Source organism: Oryzias latipes, chromosome 8 (genome assembly GCF_002234675.1).
Source record: "Oryzias latipes chromosome 8, ASM223467v1".
NCBI classification, from domain to species: domain Eukaryota; kingdom Metazoa; phylum Chordata; class Actinopteri; order Beloniformes; family Adrianichthyidae; genus Oryzias; species Oryzias latipes.
Genome location: NC_019866.2, coordinates 15876891 through 15896343, shown reverse-complemented (window position 1 = coordinate 15896343; position 19453 = coordinate 15876891). Strand labels below are relative to the sequence as shown.

General features: G+C 38.4%; 1 protein-coding gene across 2 annotated transcripts; it reads left to right on the top strand.

The window, feature by feature from the left end:
- The first annotated feature begins 1051 nt into the window (after positions 1 to 1051).
- Positions 1052 to 7852, top strand: LOC101160560. 2 transcript variants are annotated; one of them, XM_023957681.1, is made up of 3 exons: positions 1052 to 3714; positions 4105 to 4211; positions 6692 to 7852. In XM_023957681.1, exons 1-3 carry the CDS (start codon positions 1305 to 1307, stop codon positions 7322 to 7324), a joined length of 3150 nt encoding a protein of 1049 aa, XP_023813449.1. In that variant the 5' UTR covers positions 1052 to 1304; the 3' UTR covers positions 7325 to 7852. The 2 variants fall into 2 exon arrangements, with proteins under 2 accessions (XP_023813449.1, XP_023813448.1); XM_023957680.1 differs by having other exon boundaries at positions 1052 to 4211.
- Positions 7853 to 19453: the final 11601 nt, after the last annotated feature.

Genomic DNA, 19453 nt, shown 5'->3' with positions numbered 1-19453 from the left:
CCAACGGTCTTGCTCTCAACTCAGAGGTGAATGTCTCTAAAAACTTAATTCTGGAAAACGACAGGTTTTTTTGGACTAAAAACAGCATATTCATCTCAAAAAGACTACTGGGAGCCCTTTGAAAATAGATCAGAAAATGACTGGAGTGGGTCTTTAAACTGAATATGCACGCACATTGAATGAGGTCTTTTTTGTATCTTTATGGTTAAAATACTTTAATTTAGCTTTAAAATTTAATTTATAATCACTTTTTTAGGTATCACATTCATTTTTGGCAATTCAGCAGTTTTTGGTTTATTGTGGGAGTTGCGTTCTAAAAATAATTTGCAATAGGTGAAATGTTATAGGCAAAGAAGTCATCTTTATTTTTTAGAATTATTACAGATATGTTATGGCTGTAAAACTCCTCACTACACACTTTATACTTTGCTCTCATACAGACATGAACATTTTCACACTTTTCTATCTTGTTTAAACTCTCGAAGTTCAAACTTTGGTAGAAAAATAAGTTCAGCTTTATAGAATGAAAACAAAGATCTGATGTAATCAAAGATTTCGTAGTTGAGGAAGACACAGTGGCTCTGTAAACTGAGGAGAGGGATCTGGCCGAAGACAAGATGGCGTCTGAAATCCTCAGCCGGAAATTATACAATTTACCCTAACCCAGAATTCAGAATTGTAGAAAAAACCTTTATTAAAGCTCAAAATGGGAAACACTGTCACTGTCGCTGTTAGCGTCGGCAGTTGAAATAAAGTTTTTGCAAGCAATGTGGGAGTACTTCCAGTTCAGGTCAATGGCTCTGTCCGAATTCCCACCGAACTCCCTAACTACTAAAAAAACTATATAGTGTGGCACTATGTAGTGCCCTGGATTTTAAAAGCAATTCGGACACCATGCTCACAATTTTTTTTTTTTTTTTAAACAGTGAAATAGACGTCATCGATTTCATGAAGTGAAAATCTAATTGAAATGAGCGTTTTGCGATAATCATTTATGAATCCACTGTGTTCTGAAGATGAAAATGTTGATGGTTTATTAAAATACATTTACTACATAGTGCACTATGTAGTAAGTAGTGAAGGAATTCGGACATAGCCAAGGATTTCCAGTTCTGGACGTTGATATCTGCCACCAGGTTCTTTTGAAACTGAGCACATTCTGAACAGGAGGCAGGGCCCTGAGGAGATTGAATGACAAGAGTTATTCAATCAGGAAGCAGAACACAACACGGTAAAGAACAATAAACTTTTTTCAGTAATTTAATGGCATTTTTTTGTAACCTTCTTTGTTCAGTTTTACCTGGATGTCTTCCCGGCTGGACAGAAATCTCATCACTGTGATTACAGGCCAGGCAGTGGAAGGCTTTGACAAACTCTTTTGCTCTCTTTACGTGAACTCCAGTTTCGTTGAGCTCAGACAAGTTGCCACAGAGCCGGAGCCCGAACAAGACTTCCGATCCCACCTCGCCCCTGTGGTACCCCCTTCTGCCGCTGTTCTTAGAAAGCTGCACAACCCCAAATATGCCCTGGTTGCTTTGACGAACCCCGGCGTCACAGTGTCCACTGGCGACGATAATCCCAAAGAAACTGAGATCTCAAAAAACAAGAAGAAGAGGCGAAAGGAGGAGGCTAGGGCAGATCCTCCTGCACTTCACCCCGGACTAATTAATTTAGAGAAGGCCAGTTTAATAGCATACTTGCCCACCTGGCCAGAACCCGACCCACCAAGAGATGTAATAGGATTTATTAACATTCGGGATGTGAACAAACCTCTACAAGTCCATTTGCAGCGTTCAGAGATGTTTGGAACCAGTCAAGCAATTAGGTTTAGTAGTCCATTCAGCACACCTGAGGAAAACGTAGCAGAAATCACGATTGCCAGACAGTTCAGCAGTAAACAAGAAAAGATAAGTAAAGAAGAAGAACAAGCCCACAAACCTAATGAGCTGGTGGTGGACAAGGCCCAGGCAGAACTGCACAGTGATCCAAATGGACTTAAAAGTAGAGCAAATGTGTTAGAGCACGACAAAGATGAAAGTAAGACTTCCAAAAGGGAAAATAAAGTAATTTCAAATGCAAACTCTGGTCCTAAAAAAACATATCTTAGTGTTCTCACAATCCCACAATCAAACAGAGGATCAACAACGCTAAACAAGCAGAGACCTTTACACAAAGCAGATCTTATTTTGACAAATGAACCCAATTCTGCCTCAATTTCAGATGCAGACATAAAGAAAGAAGAGAAAACTTTACCAAACCTAACTGCACAAAGTGCTGTTATGTGCACAGCACCCACTGTGGGGTCACACAGTGGGCAATGGTCTCAACTGCCTGACTCAAACACAGCAAAGGACACATTGGAAAGTGCTTTGCAGTCACAAGTACAGGCTGTTAACATGCAGCTTGAAGTCTCATCTGAAATAACTCCTAACCCTCAGACTACAAATGTCGGATATCCCATTTTCACATCCTCTGCTTCTAACATTCAGTCCAAGACCCCCACATGTGTTTCCAAAAATAACTCAGTAGCCATTACAAGTCTGCACTCAAGCCCAGCTTCTAGTCTTCACACTAATGTTTCTCCAACCACCTCCACCACCTCGCTCTCTAAAATCCCTCCAAGTTCTACATTTTCGTCTTCTGCACCTTCATTTTTAGCTTTAAGTCCTTCCATCCCAAAACGTCACACTGTTGATTTGGTCATGAAAGACAGCATCAACAGAAATGACCAGACAGAGATCTGTCTCAGAAGGCCTGAGACTAGTTTAGAGCCACAAACCCTTCAGTCTGCTGTAGAAACAAGGCAGCAAACATCTCTGTTGAAGAAAACAGAAACTGTCCTGGTAATGCTGGATAACATTTCAAACACATCAGCTGACGCAACAAGCCCAAATAACCCCCCAAAAGACCAGTTCTTAGTGAAAGAACAACAAATCCCTCAAAGTGAACTTCAAACAAAATCAGATTGTTTGGTTACTGGTACTGAAAGGATGGTTGGTAGTCAAGAATCTATTCCAATAGTCTCTAAAACAAGGACAGGGACAAAGACTTTAGCTGTCACAAATACAGATGCCAGCACATCAGAAGTAAACCTGAAAAACGGCAAATCTACAGAAGGTGTGACAGAGTGTCATCCTTTAGCAAAATCCCACAAACTTCATAGGGTATCATGCAGTGTTTGGACTTCAAAGGACAACTGTGCGTCACAAGATGTTGACATCCTAAAAGCAGGAATGAATTCCCACAACACAACTACGACTAAAAATAGAATGCAAAAATCTGCGGCAGACATGGTGGAAGAGCAAGAGGAAGGGGCATGTTCAACATCTGCGCAATCTACTGACCGTGGAAAAGATGCAAAAGCTAACACACTCTACATGTTTCAAACACAGGAAAACACACATTATCTTAGAAAATCCCTCCAGTTTTCTGATGCTCATCAACCAGACTTGCTTGAAGCAGAATCCCAGTTTGTCACTTCAGTTGTACGAATCTCCGATGAGTTACCTTTGCATACCTTCCCCCCTGACCCAAAGTCCGACTTTCAAACACTTACATATGACTTAAGTGATGAACCTGTCTCACCCAGAAGGGATTCCACCCAATCCACCACCTCTGAAGAGTTTTATGAATGCAGTGGCTCTCCTTTGCATGATCCTGTAGACCAGAACGTTCCTGACGCCCAGGAGACAAAGGACTCCACTGCTGACTCTGGTATGTCAGACGCTACATCTAACGTCTCTTCTCCTTCATTCCTTAGCCATGGTCTTTGTTTTGCGCCATCAGACACTGATGACCTGAGTAAAGGACAAACAAATGAAAGAAAGGACACTAATGAAGAAATGGTTATAGAAGAGAAGATGTTTGACGTTAAAGAGATTAAACACGATGGTGATGAGCCCGAAGGAACAATCCAGTCTGATGTATCTGAATTAACAGTCAAAGACCCTGAATTCAAAGGTCCCAAAGAAACTCATCTGCCAGGAAAAACTATGTCTGATAGTCTGATTGATGGAGATGGGGCTGAAGGAGAACCGATCAAACAGGAATCAGCTCTTAAAAAGTTACCAACAGATGATCTAAAACTTGAGGTGATCTCCTCAGAGGAAAGGAAACCAAAGAAAGCCTCCCCAGCGAGAGGGAAAGGATTAAGAACCAGCAGCACAGAGAGAGCAGGGACTCAGCCATCCACAGAGGCTGATCGGCAGAAGGTAAGAAAATCAGGGAAGCAGATGTTCCATTTTTTTTTAGATCACTGGTACTTTATGCCTTTGTACTGCTGAAGTTTAAACTAGATAACCTTTTTGTATCTTTAATACACCAATATTGATTTCCGACTATTCAGATATTTCGTGACATTTTTCTTCATTTCTTATGGTCACGCTCTACTTCTTTGTACCTGCATTTAATGAAAAAATATCAAACAAAATCAAGTGTAGTAGGGAGAAAAGACAATCCCTCTTCACAGATAATTCAGCTATTCGTATGCTTTGTGATTTAACCTATTTTTGTTTTTAAATGGACCATAAAAGATAATTTGATACCCTTTTTTTGTTTTTGTCCTTTTTCATGTCTTCCCTATACCTAAAAGTCCCACTCTGGATCCTCCTATGTTAAAAACATATGGCATATTAGTTACCATTCATTTCTTTTAAAAATACTTGAGAAAGCTATTGCTGTTCAGCATCACTCGTACCTGTTAACAACTTCTGTAAAAGATTCCAATCAGGTCTCTCTTCCTTCCTCAGTGCCAAAACAGTCTTCCTGGAAAAAAACTCACCATCCATTGGCATTGATTCTCTTTCTTCTCGACCCGTTCTCGGATCTACCCATTGTCTCTCATTCTGTCCTCCTTTATCGTCTCTCCCCCATTGGGATCACTGACACTCCCCTTCAGTCTTTCCCCCTGTATCTTTCTAATCATTCACAATTCAGTCACAGCCTTCCCCATCACATCTGGTGCTCCTGAAGGTTCTGTCCTTGGTCACCAGATTTATAATGATCCATCTTCTTCACTTTTTGTTGCAAATTTTAATATGCAATTTCCATGTTTTTTGGTTGATAACCAACATTCTCGCTGTTGTAGACCAAACTTCTCTCTTCCATCTGTTTCCGTCATCAAATGTTTGTGCGAGATCAAATATTTTTAATTCCTCTACACTTAAACACAACTTAGAATAGAATAGAATAGATTTCAACTTTATTGCCATTGTGCATGTCTCAAGTACACAGCAACCTCATTTGGTCTTTAGTTAAAGACCTACTCCAAAGAAAACGTTTTTTTCTGGTTTTGTTTATTTAACTTGTTTTTGTAACATTTTTCTGATGATGGGGGACATATATAAAGAAAATTAAAGGGGCTATACTATGCTATTCCTAAGTTTTTTATAGTGAACAATGTCATGTATAATATATTACCTTTGGTACACAAAAACACATTTTTGATTAAATATTAGTTATTTCCTGAGTTCTTTTCTAACCCGTTAGTAAGACGAGTTCGCTCTTTGTGGGTGCTGCCCATTTCATGACGTAGACCTAGAGTCGGCCTTGGCTGCGTGTCTGCGTCTAACCCACAAACACAAACAAGATCCAAATTTTTGCAAAGATAGATATGCTTATAGTGCATAGTGGGTGTTTGTATTAGCCTTGGGCGGTGCTGGCGGTGTAAACTCTTCCTGGAAAGGGCTGTTCACGCTGGTCTACTTCAGCTCGTGAGTACCTGCTCGTTTCTGTGGGTTAAGAGAGGCTGGTACTCAGAGCACAGGTTTTTAGATAAATAGAATAAAATACCACTTTAGGGTTATTTATAGTAAGGAATGAAAATTATAATACATTTTAAAGGTCAAAAAATTGATTTTGCATGGTATAGGCCCTTTAAGCTCTTGTATTCCCAAGTATTTATTTTTTATTGGTCAGCGCCAATTGTCCCGCCGACAACTCTGAGGGGAGGTTCTAATGAACTCTTCAAAGGTGTGTCTTGGAAAATGACAGTTTGTTTTTATTGTGACCATAAACTGCATAATCTTAATTAAAAGACCTCTTGGAACGCTTTCACAAGAGATCAAATGATGATTGGGGTGGGTCTTTAATGACCTATTACTTGCCTTGTATGTCTTACACTTACTCCACGATTGATGATGACAAACTTGAACATAACGTTTTTACTCAGCAGTCGCATCAGTGTACCTCCTAAACCCATTTTCAAGTAGATTCTCACCCCCAGGTTGTGTAGTGTGACCAAAAATAAAAGACGTACCAATCTATAAATGTCTATGAAGACTCTCATTCATCCAGGTTGGTTCCATTGGGCTGTAATCTGGACTTGGTTTTTAAAGTTAGAAGACGTTTCACTTCTTATCCTAGAGGCTTTGTCAATTCTGAAATAGCTGGTCGAGGAGCTGGTATATATGCGCTTATGGGGGAGGAGTCAGACCTGAAACTGGATGGTATTGTTGTAACACAAAAGTGGAGATGCCAGTGTGCAATGAAAAAGGATTTTTCATATGTTGTCTGTGCAGAGATTTAAAGTAGAAATTGTTGGAAATAATAAAACGTTAAACACATTTGTCAAAAAGGTTGTTGCAAACACACCTTTTTTATTTTTATTTTCAATAATGTCCTTTAGAATAATAAAATAAAATTGAATATAGAAAAATAAATCAACTGACATGTCCTTCTCTTTTTTGGGTAGTTTTGGCACCCTCCTCCTAAAGCTCAGAGACCTCAGCAGTTGGACAGAGGATCTTCTCCGTCCTCCCGACAACGAAGGACACTACAACCCCTCACGGCCTCCCAGCTTTTAGGAGTTCATTCATCGAAAAGTTTGAACCAGACTGAATTCAAGATGCTGCCTAACAGTGCCCAGATCACTGATAATACTCAATTCCATCGCAGAGCGCAATCAAGATCCCCCTCTCCAGGACCAGGGAGAGGTCCAGTTAGATCAGTCAGTCCAAGGCTGAGCCAGCACAGCCTCTCCATGCAACAGCCTCCAGCAGCTCAGACCAGGGGAAGAGTTGCCCAACCACAAAGCCACACCCCCTACCCCAAACCCAAGACCTCATTCCTCCACACCTACTTGAAACTACAAAAGCAGGTTCCCTCTCAGTCATCCAAACATCCGGCTTCTCCTGCACAGAAAAAACTCGAGCAGGAAGAAAAAACGGGACCACCTGATGTGGCTTTCAGTCAGCTTGACAGCCTGAAGGGCCTAAAGGATAAAATGAGCAAACTTTCAGCACAGAGCAAGAGGGGCAGCACCATTTCCGCGGTAAAGACACGTGGAGGCTCAAGTACACACCCTGTCCTTCCGTCAGAGAACTGATCACTCATTTTAATGGATGAACAAACAACTCTAAAGCGTTTGTAATTACAGCAATAATCTCTAAATGACATGTTTCCTAGTTTATTTACATTTTGTCATCAGAGTCAACAATTTTAAGCTTTCTTGTCACCTCAGTCTCAGCATATGTCTTTTCATTTTCTATTTTAGAGCGAAGGTCCATTTAAATTTTTTTTTTTTTTTTTACCACAAACCAAGTGGACCACAGAATCCATTTCAGATATTTTTCTGTTACACTGATGTCACCATAGGTTCTTATAGGTTAGTTGCAAATTCTATTTTCCCTTTTGTGGGATCAATAAAGTTTTCTATTTTATTATAAATTATGAAACGTTTATTCTCTTGCCCTCTTAACCTGGATTTACCACCGATAACATTTTCTAGTTCCAGGTTTATGTAGCTGTATGCTAAATTAAGAGATCATGTTAAACATTAAATGACTAAGAAAATTTTGGTTGCCATTGTTTTTGGATTTGTACCTTGAAAAATAAAAAAAACTTCAAAACTCAACAGTAATCGGTTGGTTATTTAAGACAACTTTTACAAGTTTTATGACATTTATGGTGAGGATTCGAGTAATATTTATTGAAAAGCTATTGTATTTAGGCTTTTCAATAAATAAATAAATATATATATATAAACATATGTATATATATATATACACAATCAGGACCATAAATATTTGGACAGAGACACATTCTTTCTAATTTTGTTTCTGTACATTACCACAGTGAATTTTAAATAAAACAACTCAGATGCCATTGAAGTACAGACTTTCAGCTTTTATTCCATGGGTTGAACAAAAAGATTGCATACAAATGTGAAAAACTAAAACAGTTTTAAAACACAATCCCTTCATTTCATGGGCTCGTAAGTAATTGGTCAATTGACTTCCATGCTATTGTATGGGCAGGTGTGGGCAATTCCATTGTTATGTCATTATGAGATAAACAGATAAAAGGCCTGGAGTTGATTAGAGGATTCGTGCTTGGGTTTTGAAGATTTTGAACAGACAACATGCGGTCAAAGGAGCTCTCCATGTAAGTGAAAAGAGCCATCATTAAGCTGAGAAAACAGATAAATTGCTACAGTATTAGGAGAGGCTAAATCAACAGTGTGGTACATCCTGAGTGTTAGAGCCATTTTAAACATTCTAAGACGTCGGTACTGATATGTAGGTCAACTTTGGAGCCCAGCTGTTCTATTGGCTAAAGAGGTATGACGTAGGTGAGGAGGTTTCTTTCGGTCCATTAGCGAAGCTGGAGAGCTAGAGAGCGCAGTTTTTGACCATACTTAAAGTTCCTTTGTTTATATGTTTTTGTATTTACATTTTTGTAACAACCTTTTTTGGGAATTAAACATTCAAAACAAAGAACTTGGACTGTGGAAGTTCATTAAAGAAGGACGCGTCAACTATAAGTTAAGACTCTACAGCTTAACGCTTACACTGAGAAAGAAAGAAAGCACTGGTGAACTCAGCAACGCAAAAAGACCTAAACGTCCACGGAAGACAACAGTGGTGGATGATCGCAGAATCATTTCCATGGTGAAGAGGAACCCGTTCACAACAGCCAACCAAGTGAACAACACTCTCCAGGAGGTAGGCGTATCAATATCCAAGTCTACCATAAAAAGAAGACTGCATGAAAGTAGATACAGAGGGTAAACTGCAAGATGCAAGCCACTCATAAGCCTTCAGAATAGGAAGGCTAGGTTGGACTTTGCTGAAAAGCATCTAAAAAAGCTAGCACAGTTCTGGAAAAACATTCTTTGGACAGATGAAACCAAAATCAGCCTCTACCAGAATGATGGCAAGAGAAAAGTATCTAGAAGGCATGGAGAAGCTCATGATCCAAAGCACACTAGATCATCAGTAAAACACTGTGGAGGCAGTGTGATGGCATGGGTGTGCATGGCTTCTAGTGGCACTAATGTTTATTGATGACGTGACACAGGACAGAAGCAGCCCAATGAATTCTGAGGTGTTCAGAGACATACTGTCAGCGCAGATCCAGGTGAATGCAGCCAAACTGATTGGGCGGCATTTCATAATACAGATGGACAATGACCCAAAACATACAGCCAAAGCAACTCAGGAGTTTATTAAAGCAAAGACGTGGAATATTCTTGAATGGCCAAGTCAGTCACCTGATCTTAACGCAATTGAGCATGCATTTCACTTGTTGAAGACTAAACTTCAGACAGAAAGGCCCACAAACAAACAGCAACTGAAAGCCACTGCAGTAAAGGCCTGGCAGAGCATTCAGAAGGAGAAAACCCAGCATCTGGTGATGTCCATGAGTTCAAGACTTCAGGCTGTCATTACCAGCAATGGTTTTCAACCAAATATTAGTAATAACCATTTTGTTTTCAGTTATTTCATTTTTACAATTACTTACGAGCCCATGAAATGAAAGGATTGTGTTGAAAAAATGCTTTAGTTTTTCACATTTTTATGCAATCCTTTTGTTCAACCCCTGGAATAAAAGATAAAAGTATGCACTTCAATGGCATCTGAGTTGTTTTATTTAAAATTCACTGTGGTAATGTACAGAAACAAAATTAGAAAAGATTTGTCCAAATATTTATGTAATTGACTGTATGTGTATATATATATATATATATAAAAGCCTAAAATAGCATTTCTGAATGTTTCTTTTTCTTTTAAGTTTTTGTGAATCAGGAGTGGACAAAAAATGCTATTTGAAAAAGACTGTTTAGCCACTATATGTGGTTAAAACGTTAACAGCTGTACTTTGCAGTTGTTACAGTCAGGAAATATAGAAATTAGATGACTAATTCTGCTAATCCTGTTCAAATCTGCATGATAAATATTGAAAATTGAAACCTGTGCATGAAGACTTAATTTAAAAAAGTCATTTTATCTGCATTATGGCTAAAAGTTCTGTCTGGGGAAGCTTTCATCATTAATCTTCTTTGCAGTGTCTCTGTAAATTGAGCTGGAGATGAGGTGAGAAACCTCAAGGTTTGGATCAATCTGATTTTGTAAACCAAGGACAAGAGCTGGTTCCGTTAAATAAAGCACAGACTGAGGCACCTAATTTGTTACTGTTGTAACCTCCTTCAAAATAAGCACAAACATAAGCAGTATGTGTTCTTTACACAGAACGGTTTGGTTGAAGTCAGGCAGTGTGGACACAAACATGCACCTTCTTAAAAGAAAAATTGGAGTTGCAGTCAAGACAAAAGAGACAGGAAGTTGAATCAAAGAAAAACAGAACCCAAACCAAAACACAACTACTATGATTTGGTTATTAAAAGCAAAAAAAGCATACGATTTTTTTATTCAAATTAAAAATACAATAAAATAAACAATAAATGAAAGTTTAGAATTTGTGGTCAAGCTGCTGAAACAGGCTGGATTCAAATATAAGCATTGGTCTAGTTGACTCACTTTGTCCATTATGTGAGAACTGGACAAAGTAAGTGAGATGTCACCGTTAGAAAATGACTTACTTCTGGCTCCAACCAAATAAAGTCAGTTCAATCGTCATTTTTTTGGGAAATCATCGTGTTAAAGCCAGATGACACCAGTAAGCAGTCATTGGTTCAGATCTGTCAAGTCAGCATTTCTGTGGCCACCACTTTCCCCAATCAGGAAGGAACTTGTTAAAGGCCACACTCCCACTATTGAAACAGCATCTCTGTAGTTTGGTGGGTTGGGGTCTCCACTGAGTCAATTGGTGGCTGCCCTAACTAGTCGGGCTACCATGGTTCCGTTGGTGCCTGACCAGAGCTCTCCCAGGAGCTTGGGGTCGGGGGCCTGGGCTTGCCCCTGGGACTGGCTGTTTCTTGGCTTACCTCCCTTTGTGTGAGGTGGGGGGGGGGAGGGGCTGGGGGGTCGGCTCTTCCAGTGATGCAGGACATAAACACTCACTCGAGCACTGATGTTGGCTCACCTTGACACAAGTAGTATCCTTGACTGAATGAAATGCTTTACATGTGTTGGTTCGTGTGCATAAGTATGTGTGTGTGAACTGTAGTTGTATTGAGTACATGATGACATTTTGAAGATTTTTGGAGGCAACAGGTATGTTGGTAACATTTGAGTGTGTGTGGAAAGGTCCGGCCCCTTTTAGACGAACAGTGACACCAGACAGTGATGATTATAAACTTCCAGCAACTTGTTGCTTTTTGCTTTATGATTCTAGTCCCTGTCTTTTATAATCATCTTTCTAGTCCGTTAACCCCCTTTTTCCCCCTTTCTTTTGTGCCCTTACCCCCCTCTGTAACATCCCTCTCTCTTCTTCCCTCCTCTTCTTTTCCATCCAGTCTAACAGATAACAATTACAAATGTGATCAATATTAAAATAAATAAAAGTTTTCCTAATTTACAAAAGGGGTTTATGCAAATATACACCTTGTGAATCAGAAGATTCATAACCCGATGTTGTAACAGTAAAATATGTCCAACACAAGAGGCCTTTAGCTCCTATCTGTTTGTTCAGCTGTTGGACAGGGTAAGTTTTTTTTAAAAATGGCCACACTCCTCCCACTAGAAAGTGGGCTGCACAAAATTTGTCAATCGCATGTTTCAAACATTTGATGCGAGACCACATACTTTTATTGCGCCATCTGATTGGTCAGATTATAACTTGCAAATAACAAATAGTATCTTAAAAAAATGTAGGGGTGTCAAGAACATGCTAAAAAGGTATGATTATTCTGACGAGTGACTGAGCAATAGCTCTTTATTTCTCAATATAAGTCTAAGTTGGCATGAGTGTTGGACAGAGGAGCTATACACCATTCAACACATTGCGACATTACTGGGCATATTCCAATAACTGGCTGGGGTTTTTCTTTTGTCTACATGTGTCGTGTTTTGGAAAATTATGGGTTCATTTATTTCACAATAGACCAATAATTACTTAACTGAAAAATTAGTTTCCCATTCAAACCACTGGGTCACATGACTACAAAGTTTCCAGTTATTGGCTGGGAGATAGCTGTGCAGACTCGGATTTAATTGTTTGAGAGAAAAAAACGTTCACACGTAGATTTGGCTTGACAATAGGTAGACAAACCTACCCAGATGAAAATGTTCGACAGTAGCAGCTGCTGGTTTGGTGGTGGTAAATTCCATAGTGAGCTTTGAGCAGAAAGAAAACGAGAAGTAGAAAAATGGTTAGCCTGACCCACCTTCTATAATAAGCAGCTTAATAAGTAAAACAAAAAATAGATATATTTGCATTAGAACAAGCATTTTCAGTGGTAACACACACATGAAAAATGGTGCATCAATCAACAATGCTCGTCCATTAATCTCTATAACTATGACAACATGACAGCATGTATGGGAATGAGGTTCAAATGCAAAAATACAGTCACAAAAGGGTTAATAATCTCTGTCCTGTTAGATGTCATTATTATTTCTAAATGTAGACTCAGTTGCGGTCCCTGAAGTCAGCGAGCAGCTTGCTCCGGAGAGCTTGACCACAGTAAATGGCTCTTTTAACCCCTGGCACTTAGAATGCAAATTAATGCCTGTCAGATACCTTTATTTTTTTCTGCTGGTCTGAAAGAACTCTGCATCATGCAAATGACACCAACCCTGTCTAGCTGTTCTGTTAGGAAATGTGCTGCTTTAATTAAAATGGCGTTCCAAAAATTTAATTTTGATGCGCTTAAAGATGCATAAAATGAGACTAAAAATAGCCACTGCCACTGCAGTCGAAGAGTTTAAACAGAAATTTGACTAATCTGTAGGCCTTTTATAGATCGACTATGATGAAAACAACATTTTTAACATATTCTTATGGCATTTTTCTGATGATGAAGGACATATATGAAGAAAATTAGACTTGATTACCATTAATGCTGTTCCAGTAATGTTAGGATGGAGGTGTGATGGGCTGTAAGCGAGTGGGAAAGTGTAAACAAATGGATGATAGGAAAAGGGGCGGGGCTTACTTTGAACTGACAGTCCTACTGCAGCTCTGCAGAAACTATGTCCTTGAAACAACTAGGGTTTTTTTTTGGCTAAAAAAGGCGTAATCATAATACAAAAAGAAAATAAAAAGCACCTGGAACTCTTTTTACAATAGGTTAAAAGATGATTGGAGTGGGTTTTTATACACACCAGAATGAGCTGGTCACAGACTGGTACCCCTCTCCCAAAATCCCTCAGCTGAATGGATGATTCAGGCAGTGACTCAAACCTTTACCAGAGTCTGTTTTTTTGTTTTTTGTTTTTTATATGACCTTTGCCAGACTTTATCAGGTGAGCGAAACATACGTGAACCCACACTTCTATATAAGCATCATTTGTTTCAATCATTTGTCTTGTTGAAAGGTGGTTGGAGTGTTTTCTCATCCTCTCATTGATGTGACACGAGGGAGGCTTTAAATAGCAGCTTTTTCCGCGCTCATTCGTCTCCTCGTGTGATGAAGTGGCCCCGCCACTCTATTTGGACTTTGATTAAGTGAACACATCATTTCATTGCTTTAAGTGGGACAGCATGACAACTACAGAGTGTTCGCAATCCCCCGCTCCCCAAGCAACTCAATTTTTTCCTCTCATCAGTGAGCGATAAAGGAACCAGAACTCTGCCTTAAATCACATCACAGTTTATTAGGATGTGCAGAAATTATGCTGTGTATTTAGAAAAGTGTAAGTTTTTGTGCACCTTTGCCTGTTGTTAGGAAAATCATGTCAACTGGAAAAAAAACACCACCACAAGGAAATATATTTGATGATAGATAATTGAAGAGTTTATATTAGAACATGTTGATAATGAGTTTAATATATTAACGTTTTTTTTAAAGACAAATAATTCTATTCTTGTTTTAAGGTAAATACCTTGGCAAAATGTTTTGATCTATCCCCCCGCCAGTGATTGATGTAAAAATCTTTTTATCTATTGTAAAAGCCTTCCCAGTGGTCCTTTAATTATGATTACGCTTTTTTTAGTCACAAAACAAAACAAAACAAAACAAAAAACTTTAACTATGACAATCCCACTGCCTTGGAATTGCATGTTCAAGTGAATACTTCAATGAAAAGTCTATGTTAACGTGAGTTTAGGGCTCCTGTGTTCAAAACTCTACACACATTTTCTAAGAAAATTGAACCAGGTTGAACTTGGACCAATCAGGAATGCAGATTTGGTAGTGATGTATGGATCATTTTTTTAATTCATGGAAGTGCCAACCATTTACTAAGTCTTTTACACATCAGAATAAAGCTGTGAAAGAAAAGCCTGGAGCAAAACTGACTGAGATTTGTACTGCTTTGACAGTTTGTACCAAGCTTCCTCCAAATGTAGGTGGCGGACACATCAAAGATATATTCTCTACATCATGGCAGTAGTTCATTCGAAATTCACCTCTGAGTTGTGGGTGGGACTGTTGGTGGAGAGCAACCCCGCCCCCTTTTTCCTCTCCTTTGCTGAGACCTCAAAAATATAAGAACCTATTTCATACAACTTCTTTTTGACTTAAAGCTTTATGGTTCAGAAGCACAAAGACATCTAAAAGTAGAAAAAAAAATAATAATTTTGCCTTTTTTAAACATAAAGAGGATTGCCAAAACAACATTTTTGTCTTAAAAAATATGTAATGTTACACCCATGTCTAGGGGAACATAAAATGATGTAAAAATCAAAATCCTCCATTCCAAAAAAATTAATTGTGGAACAACTTTTTTACAACAGTTTTGTCTTTCCATTAACGTCTTGATGCAAACCAAATAGATTTAAATAGATTTTTTTTCATAGCTGGAAATAAATCCAGTTGCAAGAAGTTAAAAAGACCAGAATATTGGAAAGATTTTTGCTATTCTACTAGGAGAAGTTATTTTACAAGACAACATTTTTGTCCAATCCACTCGACTGTATTTCCTCAAAGGTCTATAAGTGTGTCTATTCTTTACTAAAATATTCCCTTTTTCAGCCAAAAAGAAGAACTTGGTTGAAAAAACTGTCACTTAGATTTTTGTAAAAATTAAAAAAGTAATGTTTTTTGACTGTTTCAATCCAGCGAGTTGGCAGGCAGACTGAGTGGTAGCGCACAGTTGTCTTCATGCATGGGCTCTTTAGGTTCACAAAATAACACCTGGATCCAACTAATCAACATCTTTTACATTTTTCACTTTTATTTGCCAAGGAGGGTATATTTGATACTTTGTTTGTGCAGCTTATTGTCAAGAGTGACATTTTAATTAAATATGTCAGGTATAGGGGAGATAAAGACATGAGAAGAGGAAGATGTTGACACAACGTTAAAACAATAATTCCGAAGACTCTGCCAATTCATCAGAGTTTGCATCTCCAAATTAGGCTTCCCTGCTGTTTTACATGCTTCCTAAGCAAATTTTGGCATATTTGTTGATGATTTCTGAGTGATTGGCTCTGAGCCACCGTTAACTGTTTTGTGCTATCCTAGGCACTTTAACGTTGGGAGTTGGGTCATCTAAACCCACTAGACAGTGCTCTGAACCTTTTTTCTTCCATGATTTGTGATTTTCACTGGTGTCCGTGGATTACATGAAATCTTTCCACCTTTAACCACCTTTGTCATGGTAGGGAGAACACGTTAATGTAAGTGTGGGGTCATCTAAGATAGCACAAGGGCTAAGCTTGATTCAACCTATGGCCAGACTATAAAAAATACTTTTGCAAACATGTAGGGACATGGATTTGGTTGAGATATGGAGAGAACAACATCCATATACAATTAAATTCTCCTGTTTCTGGTACCCATGGCAGACACTTTTTTTTTTAAATAGTTTATTTCAAGCAATCAAATCAGTAGAACAAAAAAACATTACAATCATCAGTTACATCCATACAATGACGTACTAAACTTGGCATAATTAGACATAAAATTAAATATTGCTTGAAAGGGAATGGAAGGAAGCGAATTTATATAATCCCACCCCTGTTCTACTGCAACCATTTTATTACATGATTTTTATTTATCCGGTTCATAGCTTTTATCAGACAGAACTAAGAATCCTTAGGTATCCATAAAGCACATGACAAAGAGGAATTACTTAAAATATTATGTCAAAAATAACTATTTTAGAAATCAACATGGCAAATGCGAATCAGTTATCTAAAATATATGCAGATTATGTTAATTATAAAAATCATGCATATGATTAAAGAAATAACACTATATCAGTAAAATAGACATAACACTGTTATACTCTCCAATCGACTATTTTCTGATATCTTGTGGACTTATGACAGCAATTAAGGAGTCTTGATAGGAGTGTCTTTAGCATTCCTGCAGCTGTATCACTGAAACTGTTTTCCTGTTAATTTGTTATAGGACACAAAATGCACCTTATTTGTAGAAGAGCCCAGAGCGCATAAATATTTACTTTGAATTTAATTTAACTCCAAAGCTTCTGTATGGTTTGTGGCGGTCTGATGTCACTGACAGCAAAAATTGCACACAGGGGCAAAAGTGGCACTTCCTGTGGAACATTGTTTCCTCACTCTTGCTAACATCTGCTGAAGACTGTTGTATCATTGGATTGACTCAGAATTTCTCTTCTGTGTGCATAGATGCAAAAGAGTCAGGCTATTCTGCCACCTACAGGCCTCAAAATGTCAATTACACACGTATGTATACAAAAATATTTGTATGCTAAGAACCCCAAAGAAAACAGAAAAAAATCGCTTGCAGGATTTATGTAAATGTATTTGCATTTTATTGAGGGACATCAATATTTGTTTCCCTATTAACCATTAAACCCTTGTGCTATCCTAGACACTTTAACGTTGGGAGTTGGGTCATCTAGACCCACTAGACAGTGCGCTGAACCTATTTTCTTCAATGATTTGTGATCTTCACTGGTGTCCGTGGATTACATGAAATCTTTCCACCTTTATCCACCTTTGTCATGGTAGGGAGAACACGTCAATGCAAGGGTGGGGTCATCCAAGATAGCACAAGGGTTACGAATTCTGGTTCACACAGACCAGTTCGACTCTCTTCACCAACCTGTCACCTGAGCTGAAGACACCTGTTTGAAGTAATCATGTGTAGAAAAGAAACCTGCCACAGAATCAGTCAGTCTACAAACTTTCCATCTTGGGAAAGACTAGAGAGCTTTCAGATGATTGTAGACCTGAACAAGAGTGGAATGAACTACAAAACCATCAGCTGGAGGTTAAGGTGACAACCGTTGGTGCAATTGTGCCAAAATCCAAGAATATGACCATCGACCCACCTGTAGGTCTGGGGTTTCCATGACCATGAGAACAGTGAGAAATAGGCCTAAAACAGCTGAGACCACAGTCACCAAGAAAAGCATTGGTGACACGTGCTGACCCAACGGAAGTTATCCAATAAACACCTTCAAAAATGTAGTGATTGGGAAAAGGTGCTGTAGTCAGACAAGACCAAAACTGAGCTCTTTGGCATCAACTCAACCTGTCGTGTTTGAAGGAAGAGAAATGCCACCTATGACCCCAAGAGCACCATCCACTGTCAATCATGGAAGTGGAAACATAATATTTGGGGGGGGGGGTTTCTGCACAGGGCTTTCTCTTCTGCGCATCATCCCATCTCCACACGGTGAGTGTGCATGGGATGATGGGCAGAGCCATGTACCGTCAAATCCTGAGTAAGAACGTCCTTCCCTCCGCCTGAAAATGGGTCATGAATGCATCTTCCAACAGAATAATGACCCAAAACATTCAGCCAAGGCAACCATGAAATGGCTGAAGAAGAAGAAGCATAAAGCTCATGGAGTGGCCCAGCCAGTGTTCAAACCTGTAGACCTAAAGAAAACCTAGAGTGCTGAAGCTGCATTTCTAAGCGACAGCCACCAAATCTGAATGTTTTAGAAGTGATTTACAAAGAGGAGTGGAACAAATTTCCTCCTGATATATGCAGAAACCTGCTTATGAACTACAAATAAACGTCTGACCTCTATGCTGCTAACAAGAGTTTTACCACAAAGTACTAAGTCCCTTCAGGAGGGTTTATTTCTATAAATGGAATGCAAATAAATGTATTTCACGTTTTACATTGTATTTGTGATTTTCTATCTGTCACTGTTCAAATGATCCTACCACTAGAATGACAGACTATTGATTTCTTTTTAGGTGGGCAGACCTACAAAATCAAGTAGGAATTAAATGCTTATTATCTCCATTGGATAATCTCACCTGATGTTGTATCTCCAAGCAAAGAGAATTCTCAAAAAAAACACAATTGGAAAAACATTCGTTTGAGTTTGTATTTAGTTTAGACACAGATTTATTCATCATAAGGTAAAAACATATTTTCTACCCTTTATGCCCCATTATGACATAGTCTTTGTCTCCCTCTAGTGAAGAAATGCTCACCATCTATTATTTCTTTTTTTACAAAGATAATATATCTTTATCCACAAAATCAGGAAGTGTTCTGACACTTATAATATTATATTTATATTTTTTATAAGCAATACTGCAAAGATGTGGATAGAGAGCGATAATAAACAGAAAAGCAAGATGCCAAATATTACTTCTTGTAATGGAATTTTATATTCTATATTATATTCTGTCATTTTTTTCCTTCCTGGTATAAAAAAAAGAGAAAAATTACATTTAAAAAAAACAATTTGGTAAAATACAGCATTTACAATGTGCCATTTAGATCACATATTTTAGTTTTGTTTCAAGAAGTCCCACAGAATTACTGAAATATGAATCTGAAAATTGTTTTTACAAGCTGGTCTGAAGATTTCAACATCATTCCAATCTGGACTTCATTTGCTAATGTCTTCATTTTCTGCATTTGGGTTGGCTCTGAGGGGTTTTTGATGAGGTGTGGCCGACAATTATCCGCTTGTCGGCTCTAATGTCAGCCTCAGTTTGTGGACGGACATCTTCACTTTGGCTCCTGTTGTGTGCAGCAGACTTCACAGTTAAATTATTGAAACACAGCTTGTGCTGTGGGAATAATTGAGGATGCACATTTTATGGTGTTTGTAATTGTTCTTGGCGGGAGCAGTTTTGATTCCCAAAAAGTAGATCTTCATTTGGAGACAAAAAAAAAAAACAAAAGGACAACAGTTTTTCATCAATAGGATTATATTTATTTTTCTTTTTACAAAATAAGAAGCCAAAACAAAAAAATTATGTAGTA

Excerpts from the sequence above, each read along its gene's own strand:
- LOC101160560 (XM_023957680.1), top strand. The coding sequence starts at position 1,305 with ATGTCTTCCCGGCTGGACAGAAATCTCATCACTGTGATTACAGGCCAG. Across the intron at positions 4,212-6,691 it reads CAGAGGCTGATCGGCAGAAG|TTTTGGCACCCTCCTCCTAA; the intron begins GTAAGAAAATCA and ends TTTTTTGGGTAG.